The 20,188-nt window shown below is 43.9% G+C and overlaps 1 protein-coding gene across 3 annotated transcripts; it reads right to left on the reverse strand.

Moving 5' to 3' along the window:
• Window positions 1-919: 919 nt before the first annotated feature.
• On the reverse strand, window positions 920-19,521 carry SERTAD4 (SERTA domain containing 4). Of its 3 annotated transcripts, none has more exons than XM_037895778.2 (4): window positions 19,441-19,521; window positions 10,858-11,040; window positions 9,487-9,602; window positions 920-6,960 (listed from the first exon to the last, which is right to left on the reverse strand). In XM_037895778.2, the coding sequence occupies exons 2-4, from the start codon at window positions 11,021-11,023 to the stop codon at window positions 6,205-6,207; spliced, it is 1,038 nt and encodes a 345-aa protein (XP_037751706.1). In that variant the 5' UTR covers window positions 11,024-11,040; window positions 19,441-19,521; the 3' UTR covers window positions 920-6,204. The 3 variants fall into 3 exon arrangements, with proteins under 3 accessions (XP_037751706.1, XP_037751705.1, XP_043399642.1); XM_037895777.2 differs by lacking the exon at window positions 19,441-19,521 and adding an exon at window positions 11,555-12,196; XM_043543707.1 differs by lacking the exon at window positions 19,441-19,521 and adding an exon at window positions 11,257-11,443.
• Window positions 19,522-20,188: the final 667 nt, after the last annotated feature.

Genomic DNA, 20,188 nt, shown 5'->3' on the forward strand with positions numbered 1-20,188 from the left:
CATCTTTCTGGAGACATTTGCAAAACTGGAGCATTAAAACACCTTCAGCCTCCAGGCTGCATCTGCAGTATCATAAATTACCCTCAGCATTCCATGGCATAAAAGCTTGAGAAAGCAACAAAAAGCTGCACAGTTCTGACTGCAGCAGTGTCTGCATAATCACTCAGCTGAGTTCACATGTCTGATCGGAGACATTCCATACCTTACCACAGGCTTCTCTGATATAGAAAACCACAGACCCTCTGTGGTGAATTCAGCCTGGCCCCACAGCTACAGCAGCTTTGTTTTACCCACTCTGTGGAGAGCCAAAAGGGGTGGGGTTTTCATTCCAACCCCCTAATGAGTCCCTCCACACCCAAAAGTGATCTTTGCTCAGTTCACCAGGGCTAAAACACTGCCTTACATGGCCTTTGAAACATATCTCACATTTTCAAAATTAATCTGTGCTGGATTAACTGATGCAGAAGCTCTGGGCACAATGCCGGAATGATGTTTACATTAGAGAAAATGGACCTCACAGAGATAGTTTGCAAACATCACAAGGCAAACTTGTGTAAACTCCCATAGTTTAGTCATCTTTTTCCATCTGTCATAGAATTTAAAAGTGATATTCAAAAACACAGGAAATTACTGTATATTCTAAGTGCTCTTGATTGGACTCATTGGCTGTTGTGAAAGATTCACATCTTTATAACCTCCCACATGATTCTTTGCAAGTACTTCTTTAATTGTGTTCCTCTGGCAGACATACTGTCTATACTGCTAGGAAATTTATTACTACTGTTTCACACCACTGTGAAATAACTTTATTACTAAACTGAGTATACTGGATTTTATCTTCATAAAATAAGGATTGCTCCACTTCTTATGAATTGCATGGAAATGAGTGGACAATACAAGAGAACAAATACATTTGAGATCTTTAGCATAACTATGGTATTCATTTAATAAAAAACATCTGAGATTTCATAGCAGTTTAAACTGTCCATTGAAATGAATCATTCATTTTGATAACATTTACCCAAGTTTCTATATCTGGACATTGGTCTAAGTAACGTAAACCTGCGTCAGACTGGAGGGATGTATTAGCTGACCTATGCTGTCCCTTCCAGCCCTATATTTCTATGATTGTAAAATAAAAATTGCTTTTAGTTACACCACTAGATTTCCTCTTTATTTCAGGAAGCCAATGAGATTGCATAGGTGTAACTGAGTGCAGAATTTAGCATGGTTTCTCCACTTAAAATATTGGGCTAGACTTACCAATACTAGTCTCTGCCTTTAGGTCATTCTGGTAACATAAATTAGCTGTAAACCCAGTTTAGCCAGACAGTTAAACCAGCTTTACAACTGCTTTGTATTGCCAGATTGGCACAAAGCAACCAGAATGTCTGGGTGAATCTATCATATCAGTTTAATTCTCCTTTTAGACACTCTAGTCTTCCTGTATCTTTGAACTTGTTCATTGTCTCGGCTGTGCAGAACTGGATCTTCCAATAAGTATGGCCGCTAATAGCACCGCACTGACTAAAAGTTCAAGAGTTTGAATCAAAGGGAAATTTGGTAAGATGGAAAATATGGTAAAAGAGGAAAAGGAAGAAGAACGACCATGGGGTGATGAAACATAAGAACGTAAGAGTGGCCATTCTGAGTCAGACCAATAGTCCATCTAGTCCAGTATCCTGTCTTCCACCAGTGGCTGGTGCCAGATGTTTCAAAGAGAATGAACAGAACAGGGCAATTATCGAGTGATCCATCCCTTGTCATCCAGTCCCAGCTTCTTGCAGTCAGATGTTTAGGGCCACCTGGGGCATGGGGTTGTGTCCCTGACCATCTTGGCTAATAGCCATCCACAGACCTATCCTCCATGAACTTTCTAACTCTTTTTTGAACCCTGTTATACTTTTAGCCTTCATGACATCTCCTGGCAACGAGGTCCACAGGCTGCCTGTGAGTTGTGTAAAGAAGTACTTCCTTTTGTTTGTTTTAAACTTGCTGCCTATTAATTTAATTGGGTGACCCCCTGGTTCTTGTGTTATGTGAAGGGGTAAATAACACTTCCCTCTTCACTTTTTCCGTAGATGAAAACAGCAGTTTCTCTCAATCTTTTGCTCTGGAGGGGATCATCTCTAATGGTGAAAGCCTAGCTCCGCTTTCATGGCTCATTCAGCTTTTGCCCCCTCTGCTGAGACTGCCCTCCAGCTTACCAATTAGTGCCAGTTATGCTGATGATTTCAGTGATATGGACACTTGTCCTCTGCCCATATTTAAATGCTCGCACTGCATGCACTTCAAACACCTAAACAACTTCCATTCCGACTATTTTTCCAAGTTATCCTCATAGAAGTTGTACAATGTAAACTCTTTAACAAATACAATAAGTATGAATGAAGTGCAATAGTGTTACTGTGTATGTTTTAGAAAAGAAGTGCAGTACTTTTTTCAGCTGAAATATACTATACATTTCAGTGGGAAATGTATAATCTATTGGGAAGTGATCCAGGAGGTAAAACAGCACTTTTATTCTTATCAACAGTAAAATAGACATAGCAACAGAAACACCTTGTTCCGTTTCTATTTTCTGTTGTATTCTAAGACTTGAGATATAAGCATAGAATTGCCTCAATGCTTTATAATATTATATTCTATGAGTAAAGTATCTTTTGGTGCAGAAGAAAACAATTCCTCAATAGATAAGAAGTTCTGACCAGTTCTCTCAAGCAAATAGACTGGTATCAAGTTGGGGAAGATGCATTAAGCTCCACATAAAACATAAAAGAGAAGGGAATGAATATGGTCTTGAAAAGAATCAATTGTTGGAAACTTGTGCTAGGAACAAAAGTGCCTTTGGTACTGAATAGTCACAGGGAAAAGACCCTGTCTCCTTAGTATAACTTAAAGCACTACAAAACAAAAATGAAACTACAAAACCCACTATGAATCTCTAAGCTGAAACTCACAACAATAGCTATTATATTTTTGACAGTTTACCCAGGTTGCTTCAGATATACTTCTCTTTTTCTCTTTAACATAACAATAGTTTGTCCCTTTGAAAAACAAATAGGAATGTTTAGTACACTGTTGAGTTCTACATATTTCCTTTCAGCACTTGTTATAGTTTGTAAAGAAGGGTCAGGGGACAGACATAAAGGAACACTTAAATTCACATTGCTGTTCTCAGAGAACGGATAAAATAACACCATCTTTGTATAAATTCTGATAGGTCTTAATTTTGTCCAACATTTAGACATACCAAGGTGGTAGGTGGCTTAGAAATACATTTTATATACAGAGATAATTATAGAATTGTTTCAGATAATTCCACATTTCAAGAGAGTGTAAACAAGACCCATAAACTAATACCATGGCATTATGGCTTCATACATTGGATGCAGTTTTCTCAAATGGGCCTGACTGTGCAGAGTGCAGAATACAATGGGACTTGACGGCATTCAGCACCTCACAAGTGGTCACCACTCTGCATGACTGGGCCCTAACAGAATACTGTAGTTTGCAACGTTTGGCCCAATTCTGTCCTTAGCTCTACCTGTACAATCCCAGATGTCAGCTCCTATGCCGCAAACAAATCTTTTACATTTGTCGGCATATCTTAAAATTCTGTTCCAAAGTGTTCTAAAAATGGACAGCTTAGACTTCTGTATTGGTCTGCATCTGTGGTAAAAGAACTGATTGTAATTTAAACCTTTTCAGCAATGGAACAATTTGATTAAATGGTATTTCCTTGGGGTGGGATTAGAGGACGAATCCAACAGCCATTAAAGATGTAAAATCAAAATGAATTTTGGTCATTTTAATAAATATATACCAAGGAAACCTCACTTTACTACAACAACACATTAGTATACAAGAATCTAATATCTATGCTTAAAACATCAAATGTTTATCAAATATTGAAAAAAAGAGCAGATATTACTAGACTAACTGGGTATAATACAAGAAAATCAGCTTTTAAATAATTGGTCCTTGTGGACAAATGTCTAACTGATGATCCTACTCATACACTGTATGAATGAGATCTATATTTTATATTATTATTAATAATAAAAAAGCTTCCGTCTTGGAGAAATCAGGCTTAATCCATATTTTCTCTATTTGTTGTTCGATTCCTGTTACAGTGATAACCTTTACAAACATGGCAGTTTTGTCTTAGATCACTAAATAATGGTTATCTCAGTTTTTTTAAAAAATTCCCTAGGAATTCAATATGCTTCCTGTAGGAAATACTGCAAATATTGAGGTAACTTTATTTAACTACATATCTAAAGCAGTTGGTGAGCTTCCAAGAGTGACCAGTGGAGGTGTTGATGAAAGATGCCCAATTTGTAATCTTGACTATGGGGTACACGTATTACCTGCCATAATGAAAAATAACGGCAGGGGAGGATTAAGAGAGACTCTTTGGAATCCATGGCCTACATTCTAAGAGGAACCCAATGCAGCAGTGAATCAGAATCTGATTCTGCACTAATAAACTCCATAGATATGTCAGTGACTTAAAAGAGTGCTGGTCTGTACACTTAAAGTGAAATTTATCCCTGTGCAGAGGCCATCACAGGTCTGGGCACTGCTTAAATCCCATTTACACCCAATTTGGAACTGGGCTGCTTCCATTCACAAAGATGAATTTCACCCTTAGTGAACAATGGACAGCATGAGCACAGCTAATTGTTCCTAAGGCAAGAACCAACAAGAAAGCGCTATTGTTTGGATTCACAATGTCCCAGTCAGGGACAGGTAGCAATAAGGTGTCATCTATGGTTTGGATTTGGCTGGTATGCACAGCACATCCACAGTTGTTCAGGTGGGTGTGGAACCCAAAAATTAGATGGATCCAGGACCCAACATATTCTTAATCACCCCCTGAAAAATATAATATGTATGTTTTTAAAAATGTGCATTTTAAAAGGATGTACCTAAGTATGTCCAAATTTTTTGTCGTTAATCATTGAAAGTTCAAGCCCTGTTTCTCCAAAATCATCTTTTTTAAAATTAAAACATTTATTTAAGATCAAATCGTATCGCCACGTTATTGATTAACATTGTGCTTTTTGTTTTGTTTTAAATCAACAGCAAAAGTTATATAAAACCCCCACATGCTTTTGCAGTCTAAAAGAGAGAAATTATGCGAAACAGAATAAAGTATAAAGCATGCCATTGGTTCATGAACTTCATTATATGGAAGAATTAAAAAAAAAAGGATCCTCAGCAACAGACAGTTGCCATAGAAATGCTCAAGCATCTAGTGCTTGTTTACAAGACACGTCTCTCTATTGTTTCTTAAATCCCTTCCTAAGGATAGCAAATCAAAAAGCAATCGAGCATCAAAAAGGAAGAATAGCGATGGTTGAATAAGAAGTTGAACTCAGTATTTCAAAGATTACAGGTTTCTAATACTATTGATCCATCCTGTTTTTCTCTGCTTAGGTTAATAAATCCCTGCTGTAGCTCAGATTTTATACTTAATTTTCACGCTGGCAAAAATTAAGATAAAAAGTAAGGCACCAAAAAAACCTGCCCTAGATAATAACAAACCACCATAAGCCTCATTAATTATTACAGCTGAGCTGAAAATGTGCAAGTGATTGAGCTGTAGGTGGTATTTCTGCTTAAGATCCCATAAATAGGTATTTCCTTACAATACACCCTATCTTTGTCAGTTGTACAAACCTGTTAAATACGTGAATTTAACAGTGTCAGTATGAGAGTGTAGAAACTGTTTAATCCCAGTCCATAGTATCCGGTCTTTTGTCACAACAAATATTGTGTTACAAGAAGCAGAGCACCCTTGCTGGTAATATCAATCTGTTTACCAAACATCTAACTAATTGGTAAACATAATGGAGGTTCCTCTTAATTAATGGCAGACTCCATGTGGGAGGGCATATATAAAAGGGTATGTTTTCCCCATCTGGTTTATTGATATTTTCAGTAACAAAAAGCTAAACGATAGTTGTAAGCAGTAATTCAACTGTGCTCTTTATGAAGTCTCCATCTTTATAACTAGCTCACTGATGCAGATCATACAGATGCTTTATGCAATCTGCTCTCCAGTCATTTAAAACTATCTGCAATGTCTGTGGCATGATTGTATCCGTTGTACAAAACTATAAAGAATCCATTCAAAATACAATTTTGATAGATAACATGCTGTGCATGCTCCAGGGTTACAGCCAAAGAGGTGGCTCATATTTTACTTCCTTTGCTGCAGCACATTTTATTACTTGGCAAAGATTCCTTTCCCCTTAAGGACTTTTTCCAAGATTCATTTATGTTGCTCTTGTCATTACATCCAGTCTCAAAATAATCATAAAATTTGCCTTTACATTCAAGAGCAAGGTCGCCTTTCATAGGTTCACAGTTTAGAGTGATACCATCTTGATCAGTTTTGTTACCTCCTTTCTCATCATTTAATTTTGCCTTTTCCTGATTACCATGAGACTCGGCATTAGTAATGAATATTTCGTTAGCAAGAACCTGGTCGTCACGCCTGTAAACAGGGGCGCTGCCGATGCCATAATCCACCTGGTGGGAACAACTTGGCAAAGATATAGGGGAGGAGGAAGAAGAGGAGGAGGAGGAAGAAGAGGAAGAAGAAGTCTCCCCATTAGTATTAACAGAGAAGGGTAAATTTAAATAGTGACTGCCACATTCTTGATAAAAGCAGCAAGTATGGAACTTTTCACACTCCTCTTTTGCCATCCGAAGACGTTTTCTATAAGGACAGTCTTGAGCCATAAACCACTCTTGCGATGAGGGACCACCAAAAGAGCAAGCAGAGAAGCACCAGTTGTTTTGCATGACAATTTCTCCATGGATTCTCTTCATTAAATTGTTTATGAGGACGGATCTCCGTAGGTAGACTTCGGGATCATCGATAAATTTCAGTTTTTCCAAAGACATGTAAAGAATGTGTGCCCGCTCCTCAAAAACAGAAACTGTCTGAAAACGAAAGAGGCAAAAAAAGGGGTTAGAGTGTTTTGCTTTATGCCATAAGAAGAATATTAAGCAGCCTATTGGCAGTATGTAAATCCAGCTAACATTTTGGATGGGCCAAATTTCCTCGGGGATCTCAGCTTGGCCTCTGAATTTGTGCACCCATGCATTTAGGGACCCTATTTTTCATGGCCAGAATGTCAGATGTGCACCCATACTGGGGAGACAAATAGCTAAGTGTTTGATATGTGTAGGCAAACATTATCTGCGTGCACAAATCCAGGTTTGAGTGACCCAACATTGAATGTGAAAAGCTGGCTCTTTAGTTGCATCCTGTGTAAACTGTAAAGCTACTGTGCAATTTCTCTGAAATGTTTTAGCTGATGTGGTTTTTTATGTGAATGGAGCAAGGAGCAGGCCCTATCCACTGTTGGGCTTCACCAAAGCCACCAGACTGAAGGGAGGCTTCCTCCTGCATGCCCTCCATACCAAAGGCCTGCTAAGGAGAGCAAGGCCAGCCAGTAACAACAGTGCAGATGGAATGAATGTCAGAACTGCCAATGAAATAGGCCTCCACAAGGAGGAGTCTCTATTAGTCAAAACGCTTTTACCACGCTATTGTGTGGAAAAATGTTGGCCGTGTGGTAAAAACAATCAAATATGACTGCAGCATCTGGAGTGCAGCTGTTGAGCTGAGTACTACACCCAACAATCCCTGGGTCTAGTGGGAACAAGGTCAGGAAACTAGAAGAGGCTGGGGAATTATGGAAAACTCTGGCCACAAGCACACAGATTTGCTCTCCCTTCTAGGCTCCTGCCAGGATTTCCTTCTCAGCATTGGCAGCATGGTCAGGTTACTATTCCCAGGAGGCCATGGGCTCTGCTCTGTGACCTCTACAATGGGAATCAAAGTGCAGAGGGGTAGTGAATGTTACTCCCGGTAGTATTAACTAATTTCCATTTTTAGCACAGAATTTAATCTGCGTAGGAGTGAAGAAACACATCACACAGGCTGCTCTAATTCCCACCATCTGCAGGGGCAGCAAGTTATATGGGCCCATGGTGCCTGGACTCCAGCAAATTCAGGGCCCGGGGGCCCAGGTCCACCAATGTTTGGGGCTGGGTCCCTCCCCCCGCCCTGGCTGCCACCCCAGCGCTTCCCCCGGAGTGTCCCCCGGCCCCGCCTGCCGCCCCCACGCACCTCCCCAGAGCATCCCTGCCACTGCTGGCTACAAGGGAGTGGCGCTGGGGGCAGGCTGAGGCGGCTGCTACACCTGCAGAGGGAGGAGGCCCATATCATCCCTCCCACCCCTGCCCCAGCAGGCAACTCCGAGTTGACTCGGGTGGGGACTTTCTTAGCTGGACCTCCTGAGCAGCAGCCTGTGGGTGCTTGGGTGAGTGTCAGGCCAGGGAGGGAGGGCCCCGGGTCTCCCCCTCCCCCAGAGCTCACTGTGGCCGGCAGGAAGAGGGCTGGGGGAGTCCTCCCCTCTGGCCCCCACCCCAGTCCCAGGGCAGCCTGCCTGCTGCACCCCAAACTCCTCATCCCCAACCCAGCGCCATGCCCCACACCCCCTCCTATACCCCAACCCTCTGTCCCAGCCCAGAGCCCACACCCAGCACCCAAACCCCCTCCCGCACCCAGCACCCCGGTGTTACACTTGCTTTAACTATTCTATAGACAGAGAGAGGGCTTCAATTTCCAGGACTGTCAAAGTGGTTCCTTTTACAAGCACTAATTCAAACAGATTTTACAATAAAAGAATATATTGGGGGAAGGTTTATCTATATCTCAGCTATTAAATGTACAATGTAGCACTGCCAGAGAAATCAGCCATGATCCAGCAAGGGGCAAGGCAGGGAGCTCAGTACCTTGCAGGACTGAGCGCTTAATAAGCAGGAGCATAAACAGTTTCCCATGAATTGCTAAACACCAATGTTTGTGGTCACATGTCAAATGTAATCTATAACCCCACCCAGGCCCCTTTCGAGAAAAAAAAGATGCTGTCTGGGGTTTTAATTTGTTGTTTTGAATTAGGGTTTTAATTTTATAAGTAAGATTCAATTTTGGAGTAGAATATCCTCCCCTTCCAATAATTCTGTTCCTGTGTAGGATTTACACACCCACCAGGGTATGCTGAGCCGAGCAATCCTGGAAAAAGAGTACTGAAAAAATGGGAGAGCCTGGAGCTTACTTTTGTTAAATTTACATTATGCATTTTTGGTGTGTAAGCTCTAGAGTAACCTCTGTAAACACAGTTTAACTGTTTTATGAATAAAACATGTGAGAAAAGTAAGTTATTCGGAGTGTTTATATTTACTGTTATTATAGCTGAACAAACCCCTTTGTTTCTTAAGCTATGTGATGACAATAATAAAATACAACCAAAAAAGTGTGAACTATTTGTTTCTATGCAAACAGCTGGATTATGCTCATCATTTGGGTGGAGTATGTCAACTTCTGGAAATGAGTCAAGCAAGTGTTACTAAGTATCTGAAATGCTCAGTACAAAAAAAGTCTATTAAAAAACATACTTTATGCGTACAGCTGCTGAGTGGTGGATGAAAATCCTCTTCTTCCACATATTTCCTTTTAAAGTATGTGATCTTGGATGTTGTTATAGGATTTGAAATTCCCCTGTAATGTGATCCTGTGGGTAATAGATCAGATATGACAAATGACATGTGGTTTGCCTGAAGTTCTCCAAACAAAATACTTTTCAATTCCTTTCTCACTACAGGATAAGTCTACCAGGTTTGTTTATATATATTTGTAGTGATCACAAATAAACTTTTTACCTTACTAATAAATAACTTATGTGATACAATAGCATGGGCAATTGAAGATAGACACTATAGACACATTCTGATAGACACTATAGGACATTAGTGCATTTGGCATACTTAGACATTCTCTGTATATTTTTCTTTAATAAAACTTTCATTCTGAATTTACAAGCAGTCCAACAAGTAGTGGCATTCTCCAGTGTATCATGTTCAGATTCCATGGACCCTGAGTTACAGAAGAAATTTTATTTTACAGTTGCTAAATATATTCCATACACCTGGAAAAAGATTTAGTAGCTTAAAATAATTTTTCAGAAGTTGATCGTTTTGTGTAAAGCCAGAAGTGGACATGTCAAATTACAACTGACTGTAGCATAGATCAGATCAACAAAAGGTAAGAGTCTGTTTCTACCTTTCATGAGAAAAAAGGTAACATATCTTCGGACAAATACATTTTATAGCATCACTCATCATTACTCAATAATTTATTAACTGGCACCCAGAATAGTTACAATCCAAATGTTTATAATATTTTATCTTCACAAAAATCTAAATAAAGATGGCCATGCTTGGACCCCCTTCTCTTCCCCCACCCCACATCAAAATAGACACCATCTCCATAGGAAGCCTAAGCCCTGTTTTGGCCAATACGAAATTTATTTATGACAAATGCCTTGTTATAATGACCAGTTATGTGCAGGGTTCCTTAAGATCCATAGACAAGAAATGACAACTAGCCAGAATGGCATGACTTTTATCCCCTTGGAGAGTGACTGTAGTATAATATTTCCTGGGCACCAGTCCTCCAATCTAGGCATATGCTTCCACAGATGAAATTGAAATGACTGTCCGTTTAATGTAGCCATCTATTTCCCCCCCCCCCCCAGCCATTGCTTTAGGATGAACGAAGGCTTTGCCCGATAAATTGCTGCATGTGGAAGCTGGTTCGAGTGGATCCAGTTCTCTGCCAGAAAAGCACTGGCTTCTTGAATACAGTCAATACCACACTAATGACATTCGTTTTGCCCAGAGTACTTTTCCCGTCAGGGTACTGACAGCCCACCCCCGCCGCTTGGCCACCAGCTCAGCTGCCACAGAGAGGCAGAAGGGGAGCCATACCTGCCAGAGAATGACATGGTGCCCTGTCTCCCTGCTGCTGAGGATCCGAGGGGCTAGTCTTGCTGCCACAGTGCGACCCCCACAGGGTCTGGTACTCTGCGATCTCGGCCGCTCCTCCCGAGACAATGGGCTCGCAGAATCTCTGCATGGACAGCACCAGAGTCATTGCTGAGCGCCCGAGACCTGCAAGCAGAACACAACCGCCCGGTCAGCCCGAGCAGCCCGGGGCATGGGCGAGTCCCCCGGCACCGCGGAGGGGGGGCACGGCTTTCCAGGAGGGACCGTCACTGCTTCGCCATCCTCGTCTTTCCCCCCACTTCGTCCTGCCCTCCCGCCACTGCCTGGCCGCTTGCTCTCTCGCCGCACAATTACGCAGCCCCCAAACTCTCTTGCTCGCACCAGTGTAGCCTCTATCTTGCTGCGGCGGGTACGTCTCTTTCTCCGGCTCTCTCTAGTCCATTGCTCATTGTTCTCCGACTCCCCTCCCCCCGGGGTCCGTTGATCCAGGTGCCTTTTAAAATTACATTTTTCATCCTTTAGCGGGGGAAAAAAAAAAACCTCCACTAAAAAGAGGGACCAGATCACACGCATCGAGGATCCCTCCCTCCCCTCCCCGAGATCCCCCCATGCACCGATCCTTCCCTCCCACCCCCTTCCATGGAAATAAATCAAACGAGCAGATCCAAACGATGCTCACAGATTGTATGGAACAAATCAGTTCAATTCGCTTCCCATGCTCTCCTTCTCAGCAGCCCGGCCTCGGCAGCCACATCGCGCGCGGGTGCGTGTGTGTGAGTGTGTGCGTGAGTGTGGGTGTGTGTGTGTGGTGGGTTTGTTTTCTGCTCCCCTGCTCCCAAGCGAAAGACACAGAAGAGACTTAGGTAGTTGTTTCCACTAGCCCCGATCGGACTGAACTGGATCTGCCTCCAGTCAAAACACTGTGAGATGAAGACAGAAAATTGGCTCCCGTTTCAAGCCGTGAGTTGCAGTCCCACAGGAGCCAAGCACAACAGCAGCGAAGCAGGCAGAATATTAAGCAGGAGCCGGGACTCCAGGGCCAGCGCCAGGCAGCGATCTGCCTCCCAGTGCAAACGCGAAGCGAGAGAGCAAACTTCCTGAAAGGGGCAACAGCTCAGCTCACTTTCCCCAGTTCACCTACTTCTTGGCACAGGAGTATAGAACAATGCACTGAGACGCAGCCTGGCCCCTCCCCCTCCTCCTCTCTCCAAGAAACTGGAATTTAGTTTTCTCCTCCTGCGTGTCTCAGGTCGGTGCTACTGCAGGAAGACAAGGACCCAAGGGGAGGCCGGTGGGGAATGGGGAGAGGGCGGGATGTGGTCCCAGCAATTCAAAGTGCGAGCAATTGAACTCTGCCTGGCTGGAGAAAGATATCAGAAGCAGCAGAAGTGAGGGATTAAGAAAAATAAATCGTCAACATCTGTCAGATACCTTAAGAATGCACCCGGAGTGCCACTTTCTTCAGAAATGGGCGAGTGCTGGCTTGCTGGATAACACTGTGGCTCGATCCTGTAGCCCTTACTCAAGCAGCAAACGTACATTCACTTCAGATTGAATAGTGGGAGTCAGGTGGGGTTTCAACTAAAGTCTCTGGGAGTTCTGGCTGAGGAAGGACTACAGAATCCAACCGTAAATGTGCAATTTCAACTTCCCGCTATGAAACCAAATTATTATGTGGCTTGGAACGCCCTCCGACACGGGGAAACACAACATACAGAATTCTTTTAGTCCGTATTCTCATTGGTAGCATATTAGTTAAGCCTTTCTTTTTCCTGGAGAAAGAAACAATGCCCCCGCGGGGAATTATGGCCCACGACCTACCAGCCTCGTCGATTACATTATAGCTGTTAGTTACTCTATCTTATGTATTTACCATTAGAGTGCCCCCACATGGCCAGAGTAAGAGTAGTTCAGTCTCACCCAGGACTGAGAACCAGCTAAAAATCAAATGTATGCTACCGAAAAAGATTATGCTGTCATTGGAAAGCACCCATGAACTGATCTACTCATTAATCTGCCCTGAGCAGTCACTCACAGTTAGACATCAGTCTCCTGATGCTGGCACCATGTCAAGACTTAGCATTTGTCCTTAGAGAAAAGAGGTTGGAAGAAACCCTCTGCTGCTTTGGAGAAGTCAGGATTTCTTTGCATTTAATAACGTCTTATAAATCAGCATCTCTCGCAGATGCCTTTTTCTGACAGATGTTTTTATTAGCATAAAATTTGGAATCAAAGTTTTCAGTCCTGCTTTTTTTTAAACAATATTTCATTTCAAAGGGGTCTTTCTGTGTTTGAGCACAAACACATAGACAGCACACATGGAAAGAAGAACGGGCTGGGATGCTTTCTGCGCAGTTCTCAGAGTAGAAACAGATTAATCTTGGAAAAATACAATTATGCAGACTGTTTTTAAAGTAAATTAACTGTGCCTGCTATTTAGAACATATAAAATTAATAGAGGGAAGTTGGTTTAACTTTTATAAACAGCTACTGTCCATGAACAAAATCTGTTCTCTGTAACATTTTATAACATAATAAAAACATAAATAATAATCCATAGCATTTAATCTGTTGATCTCAAAGTACTTTACAAAGGTAAGTGTCCCTATCCCCAATTTTGCAGCAGAGAAACTAGTTTACATGCACAGAGGCTGAAGCCCAACATTTCAAAAGGGGCTTCTAATTTGGGGTGCCCTTACTTCCCACAAGTCCACTTGTCTTAAAAAAGAGTTTCGGGTACTCAGCACCTCTGAAAATCAGGCTCCAGGGGTCTAAAGTTGGATCCCAAATCAAAGGTAATTTCTGAAGAAAAAAAAATGTTTCTAAGCACCACTTTCTGCCATGTTTACTCAAGATAAATAACACCTGACTGCCCACATAAGGACTTCAATGTGACTGCTTGCAGGTTAGGATACTATTCATCATGATTAAGGGTGACAGGATTTAGTCCAATGCTTTACCAGTCGGACAGCAAATCAGTGGCACAACGAGAAATAGAACCCAGGTCCCATTGTCTCCTAGTCACATTCGCAATCCATTTACACTACATTATTGTATGCAATATCTGGATTCAATCCAATTCGCATTTATTTCATTGAGACTTTTCAGAACAAGATATGAATGGTGAGCTTCCATTAACGCGACTGGATATAAAAGGATAAAATGTGTATACTGAGTGCACAGTACAGTCACTGTACAAAACTGCAGCAAAAGGTTGACATTTAGGGCTGAATTCAAATATTTTTAAATCCATTTTGGAGCCTTGTGTGGGCTTCAGTGGCAGTTTTTACTGAACCCAGCCCTTCATCCGTAGGCTACCACAACTTTTCCACGTTGTCAGCCAAATGCATGCAGCAGGAGGACACCCTGAGGCACCTACAGCAGCCTGAAGGTTAAAATGCCAAACTGTTTCTACACGCAGTTTTATATCGTAAGACTACTATACATTGCTACTCGATTCCATTTGCTAGGATTTTCACTCACTATGCCTTCAGATTCATTATGATGTTAATGAGAGAACTCTAATGATGCCATTCACTTTACAACAAGTCTGATGCAATGTCAATGAAAAGGGCTCTTTGTACAGTTCTGGAATGCCTCTAAAAACAGAAGTTACATTTAAAATGCTTGTTACAATAATGCTGCAGGGTCTCGCTCAGATCAATAAAGACAAAACGAAATAGACTTCCAGTGGCTACTCCATTCTTAACTCCTGAGCTTGTACTGCTCAGGTCTCACTATTTATCATATATTCTAGCAATCCCAAAGTACAAAGGCATGATTTAAGGACAGGAGGGCTTTCTAAACACTGTATCGCCTTGCTTTTCCTAGCTGGATTAAACAATTGTTGAGCCATGTACTTAGGAAATAAATTTGCCCAAATGTTCTGGCTGTACCTGGTTAATATTTACATTGCTGTGGCACCCAAAAGCCCTATTGTGCTGGGCACTGTCCAACCATCTGCAAACCACAGTCCCTGCCCAAGGGAGTTTACAATCTCAGAAAACAAGTGCCAGACAAAGGGTGGGGGAAGAGAAATACAGTCAAATATATGCTATGTTTATATATACATTTACAAAAACTAGAAATAGTGTAAACGAGTCCCTCCCCTCTTCAGCTTCGCCATTATGAATTGGCCTCCTTTTTTGTAGGCAGCAGAGGGGGGCATTGGGGAGAGAGCTGAAGGAGGAAATGGAAATGCCCTTACAGCTCAGGCAGGGAGGGCTTTCCATGTGTAATGGCAAGATGGGATGCTCATGTGAGAAGTTGGCACATGGGTAAAGCAATGCCGGCGTCATTGCTGGCGTGGGGGAGGGACCACGCCACACGAGAGGAGTGGGTCGGCAAGGGGCAGCAGAGTTGGGAAGGTCTTTGAAGGTGAAGCAAAGAAGCTTGAACTGGATGCAGGGAAAGAAGAAGGAGACAGTAGAGGGATTCCCTGTGGTCAGGGCAGTGAGCAAGGGAGATGATCCCTCAGCAGCTGTGTTTGAGCAGCTCAGACTGGAAGGATGTGGGTGTATGTCTGGGCGGAAGCTACAGTAAGGAAGATGGGAGATGCTCAAGGCCTGGAGGACACAGCATGATGAGGATGGGTATTAGGAACGTCATGGCTGCAGCAGGAGCAAGATTTGTCCATAGCCTAGATGCAGCAAGAGAAAGGGAGGAGTCAAAGAAGATCCCTACGTTAAGGGTTTGGGTGACAGGGAGAATGGTTATGTTATCCCCAATGACCGACAATGAGTCCAGCGGCCAGGGTTTGGTCATGTTAAGTTTGGTAACAGCGAGACTTCCAGGAGGAGAGAGCAGAGACACAAGTCAAGATGTGGGATTGCATTGGGGGGGGACACACATCAGAGTGCGAAGGAAGTTCTGTGGTACCTGCTCCTTCTTTGTGATTATTAAATAATATTAATATATAGTAGCATCACAAATGTACCGTGTTTTATACATATAGATTCAGAGCTGGTCCCTACACTGGCCAGCTTTCTGTCAAACAAACAAACAAAAAGGCACAAGGCAAAGTACTGGACAACGGTTAAGGTGTGGGGATTATTAATGAAGAGGAGTAAGCAGGAGTTGACTGAAGAGGTTAGTTTGAAAGAGAAGAGAGAAGATGCTTCACAGATCAGAAGGGAGACTGTTTCAGACAGAGGCAGCCTGATAGAAGGTATGGAACAGAGTGTGGAACAAAAAGGTAAAGGGAGAAATAAAGTGAAAGGGGGGGAAAGTGCAAGGAGGAGAAGGGGAAGAAAGAGAAAATGAAACTAGGGATGTAGATGGGAACAAAATCATTCAGGGCCTTGCAGATGTGTGATTTTCCATTCATTCATATGCATGCTGCACTGGAAATGTAGCTAAAAGCTACTGGGCATACATATGCATGTGCCAAAAGCAGTGACAGAGTTAAGTCAGGTCTGAAATACCTAGACTGCCAGAACAACAGATCTACACGCCAACAGGGTCAATTCATCTCTTCATCCCTCTGAGGTAGATAAACTACAGACCTGCCAAGTCTAGTGTTTTTCCCTGTCGTTTTTGGCCCTTAATTCAGGGAAACTCAAGCAATCCACTATTTTTTTCTGATGCCAGACTCCCAGCTCAGTGCGGGGGGAATTCACATGAAATCAGAGAATGATTTGTGTGTTTTAAGAAATAGCTCTGGCATGAAAATGCTTCTAAATCATCATCTGCTTCCTTGATTTCTCTCCTAATTTAGATTATCCAAATCCAGATGCTCCAGCCTCTCTCACAAAACCTAATTCTAAGAATATTTTCTCCCATCTTTTTCAATGGACGCGTGCCTCAGATTTTTCATTTAATTCCCTTCCTCCTGGAATTTTCCTATGGCAACTTCTTGGGGCTACATTTTGGGGGTTTCTTGGGGCTATTGAGTTGTTCCCTGAGCTTAGACAGCAAACGGTTCCATAGGAGAAAAAATGCACTTTTTGGATTTTTGATTTTTCAGTGTATGACCTTAAGATCTTATTACCACTTATTTTCAGAAGCCAGAACACAACTGTTTTAAATGTTTTGACTTCCTGCATTTCCCTTTGATATTTTGGGATTAATTAAGTAGTATTAACAGATACTCCTCGCCATCTGTTTTCTTACTACTTGTCACCATTAAAGAGAAGAAGAATGGCAAGGACAGCTTTTTAAAATTATTTAATTATTGGGATTTAAATAGAGTATATTGCACCTCTCAGGTGCTCCCTCCAATTGTGTGTAAATATCTCCCCACTGGGGTTCATTACAGCTAAACTTTAAAATGGGAAGGCATCTGTTTATGATGGTCTGTACCTGGATTTATGTAAATATATGACACTGTATGCAAATTTGTGATTTTTTTTGTCAGAGGATTTTTCTTCACACAGTGCCCAGTCAACCCGTGGAACTCCTTGCCAGAGGATGTTGTGAAGGCCAAGACCATAACAGCGTTCAAAAAAGAACTGGATAAATTCATGGAGGATAGGTCCCTCAATGGCTATTAGCCAGAATGGGCAGGAATGGTGTCCCTAGCCTCTGTTTGCCAGAAGCTGGGAATGAGAGACAAAAGATGGATCACTTGATGATTACCTGTTCTGTTCATTCCCTGTGGGGCACCTGGCACTGGCCACTGTCAGAAGACAGGATACTGGACTAGATGGACCTTTGGTCTGACCCAGTAGGGCCATTCTTATGGTCTTATGATTTTAGCAGGTGTGAAACCAGATTCCATGAAGTCTATTATATACTTTTGTCCCAGATGAGCCCTTAAACCAGGGTCCTGCCTGTTCTATGGGAACAGTAAGATTCCATGGTATTTTGTTAAAAATAAGAATAGATGTTTCTTCCAGTGTTTTCATCCAAAATGTCCATTTTCCTCTGCCATATGCCTCACCACCACCCCACTGATGGCTGCGTGATTCTTCCAGGTCTATAGAACCCCTGCCTGCCTCCACTGAAGTCCAGGGAAGTTTAGTTTGCAAAACGCTTTGGGATCCTGGGTGATGAAAGATGCTCCTGTTACTGTAAACTATAATAAATGTTATTTTAACATAAGGTGTTTTTTTTGTAATTAGTATTTCTAATTAGTTATCCTTTGTAAAGTCTGTTGTAGCTGGAAAAGTGCTAGACATTATTAATTATTAATTATTATTATTATTATTACTGAAGTAACAGAAAGAAAAGGGGTCAAGCAAGTCTGGATGGGTTGACAAAGGGAAGCAGTTTAATATCACAAAGTTCCAAAATCACAATGCGGTTCTCTTTATTTCTTTAAAGACGCACCAATTAAAATTGCTTTCCCAGTTCGCTTTTCACTCTAATGCAGCGGTACACGAATGTCGCTGGCACCATAAATTAGATGTTTTATGGGATTAATTATATTGCCTTCTTCGCTTTTGTCCGCTGAAGAAAGTAAACAAAAACAAAAAAAGTGTTTTGGAACAAAGAGCAAGTTGTCTGCCACTGTACTGTGTGCTACTTTCCATGAAGAATAAGAGCTATTATTATTCTTTTACAAGTTTCCTTCTAAGGGAAATAAACACCAAAGGTAGGATTCCAAGGAAATGACTCACAAATATTGGCAACAGGCTTCGAAAATTGGATCCAGTCTTCGCAAAAGAATACTAACCCTTCTTATTTCAAAATAAACGTTTCAAATAGGAGATGAACATCAGCTGTGTGTGTGTAAGGAAATGGAGACAGGAACAGAACCCATTTTTCATGTCTCCCCCGCCTCCCCCTGGGGCATGGCTTCTGATGCCATTTTTAGCTGAAAGCTGGAAATTTTTAATGATTGACTGAGTCATCCTCGGGGGGGGGGGAATGAGACTGAACTCACCTTCTTGCAACGTGTCATATATGAACATCTCCGACAAGTATTGCGGGATGGAGAGAGGGGTGCACAGTGGAATCGCTCTAAGTAGCATCCATCCAGCACTCAATACCTACCTCCGCGTGCGGTGAGTCAAGGAGAGAGCCTGGAGTCTCCGATTTGCCTTTCCTGCCTGCTTTTAAGTCGGAGCCTTAATACTCCTGTTAACATATTTTTGCTCTTTGTGTGAAATTCCCCGGGCAGTGTCCGAAGGGTGACAGGCTGGACCAATGGCTGGTGTAACTGCACAGCTGTATTTTAGAGCCTCAGAAGCGCTCTTCCCCCGAGATCTAGGTGCCTGTGTCCCCCCGCCCCCCAAGCCGCCGAGGGGCTGGGCTGTGATCAGAGAGTGGCCCGAGCTCTGCAGGGCTCCGTGGAGTCTCCCCTGCACGCGGCGCTCGCTCAGAGCCTGGTTCTGCTGAAATGCAACGACCTGCCGGGGCTGCACGATGAGGAGCTGGCAGGTCCCGCCCAGGTGGATGCCGAGCGCCCTTTGGCCCTGGGGCAATGGCCCGCCAGCCCGCCCCAGACAAAGCGAGCCGCGGGAGGGAGGCAGAGGATGCCCCCAGCTCGGCGGGGCGCTGGGAGGGAGCCAGGCTCGCGCGCCTTTCCCCTCCCCCGGCTGCCCCTTGCAGCCGGTCTGCGGCCGGCGCGCCCGCCCCCGGGAGCTCGCCAGGCGCCGCGCGCCGTCCCCGCGCCCTGCTTACCCGCGCGGCCCGCCGGGCAGAGGCGGCGGCGGCGGCGGCTCCCTCCCGCAGGATCCCGGCGGCCGCGAGGCGGGCCCCTGAGTGCCCTCCGCTGCGTGCGCCGCCCCCCGCCTCCCCGCCCGCGGCCGGCGGCTGCAGGCGGAGCGGCCAGGAGCGCGCGGAGCCCGGCAGCCCAGCTCGGCGCTGCCCGGGGGCCCCCAGGGCGGCAGCGGGGCCGTGACACGCAGGGCAGGGAGCCGGGCGAGGGCAAGGGGCTCGCAGCCTCCCCACCGCCCCCGTCCCCCCCCAGCAGGGGGCGCCCGCACGGGCTGCCTCGCCCCTTGCCGGAGCGCGGCCCGCCCGCCTCCCTGCCCCGCGCGCGGGCTTCGCGGGCAGCCTGGCCCCAGGGCGCGGGGGTGGAGAGAGAGACTTGGGGTCTCGCCCCTGCGGCTCCCTCCCCGCCCCGCGCGCTTGGCAGGTGCCGTTCAGCGCTAGACTTGTTGCGGCAGGGAGTGTCCGTGTTCCTACAGCGGGGCGGCAAATAATGGTGAGTCGAGCTGGAAATCATGGTGTTGCTGGAAGTTAAATTGCAATTGTGGGGGGGGACGGGCCCCAAGGGGAGAGGGGATCCAACCAAAGCTTCCTAAAGACACAGCTTGGCCCCTTTCAAAAACCATTTCATGAGGAGACAAGGTCCAGGGTGGCAAGACTTTGCAAGTAAAACAATGATTTAGCCTTAGTTTTTAAATAAATAATCCATGCACACTAC

The sequence above is a fragment of the Chelonia mydas genome, chromosome 3 (genome assembly GCF_015237465.2).
Source record: "Chelonia mydas isolate rCheMyd1 chromosome 3, rCheMyd1.pri.v2, whole genome shotgun sequence".
In the NCBI taxonomy this organism is placed as follows: Eukaryota; Metazoa; Chordata; order Testudines; family Cheloniidae; genus Chelonia; species Chelonia mydas.

Bases quoted from the DNA above. Each gene is read 5' to 3' on its own strand.
- SERTAD4 (XM_037895778.2), bottom strand. From the start codon at position 11,023: ATGACTCTGGTGCTGTCCATGCAGAGATTCTGCGAGCCCATTGTCTCG. The intron at 9,603-10,857 runs GTATGGCTCCCC...TATTACCCACAG, and splicing joins ACCATGTCATTCTCTGGCAG to GATCACATTACAGGGGAATT. The intron at 6,961-9,486 runs GTATGTTTTTTA...TTTCGTTTTCAG, and splicing joins TCAGCAGCTGTACGCATAAA to ACAGTTTCTGTTTTTGAGGA.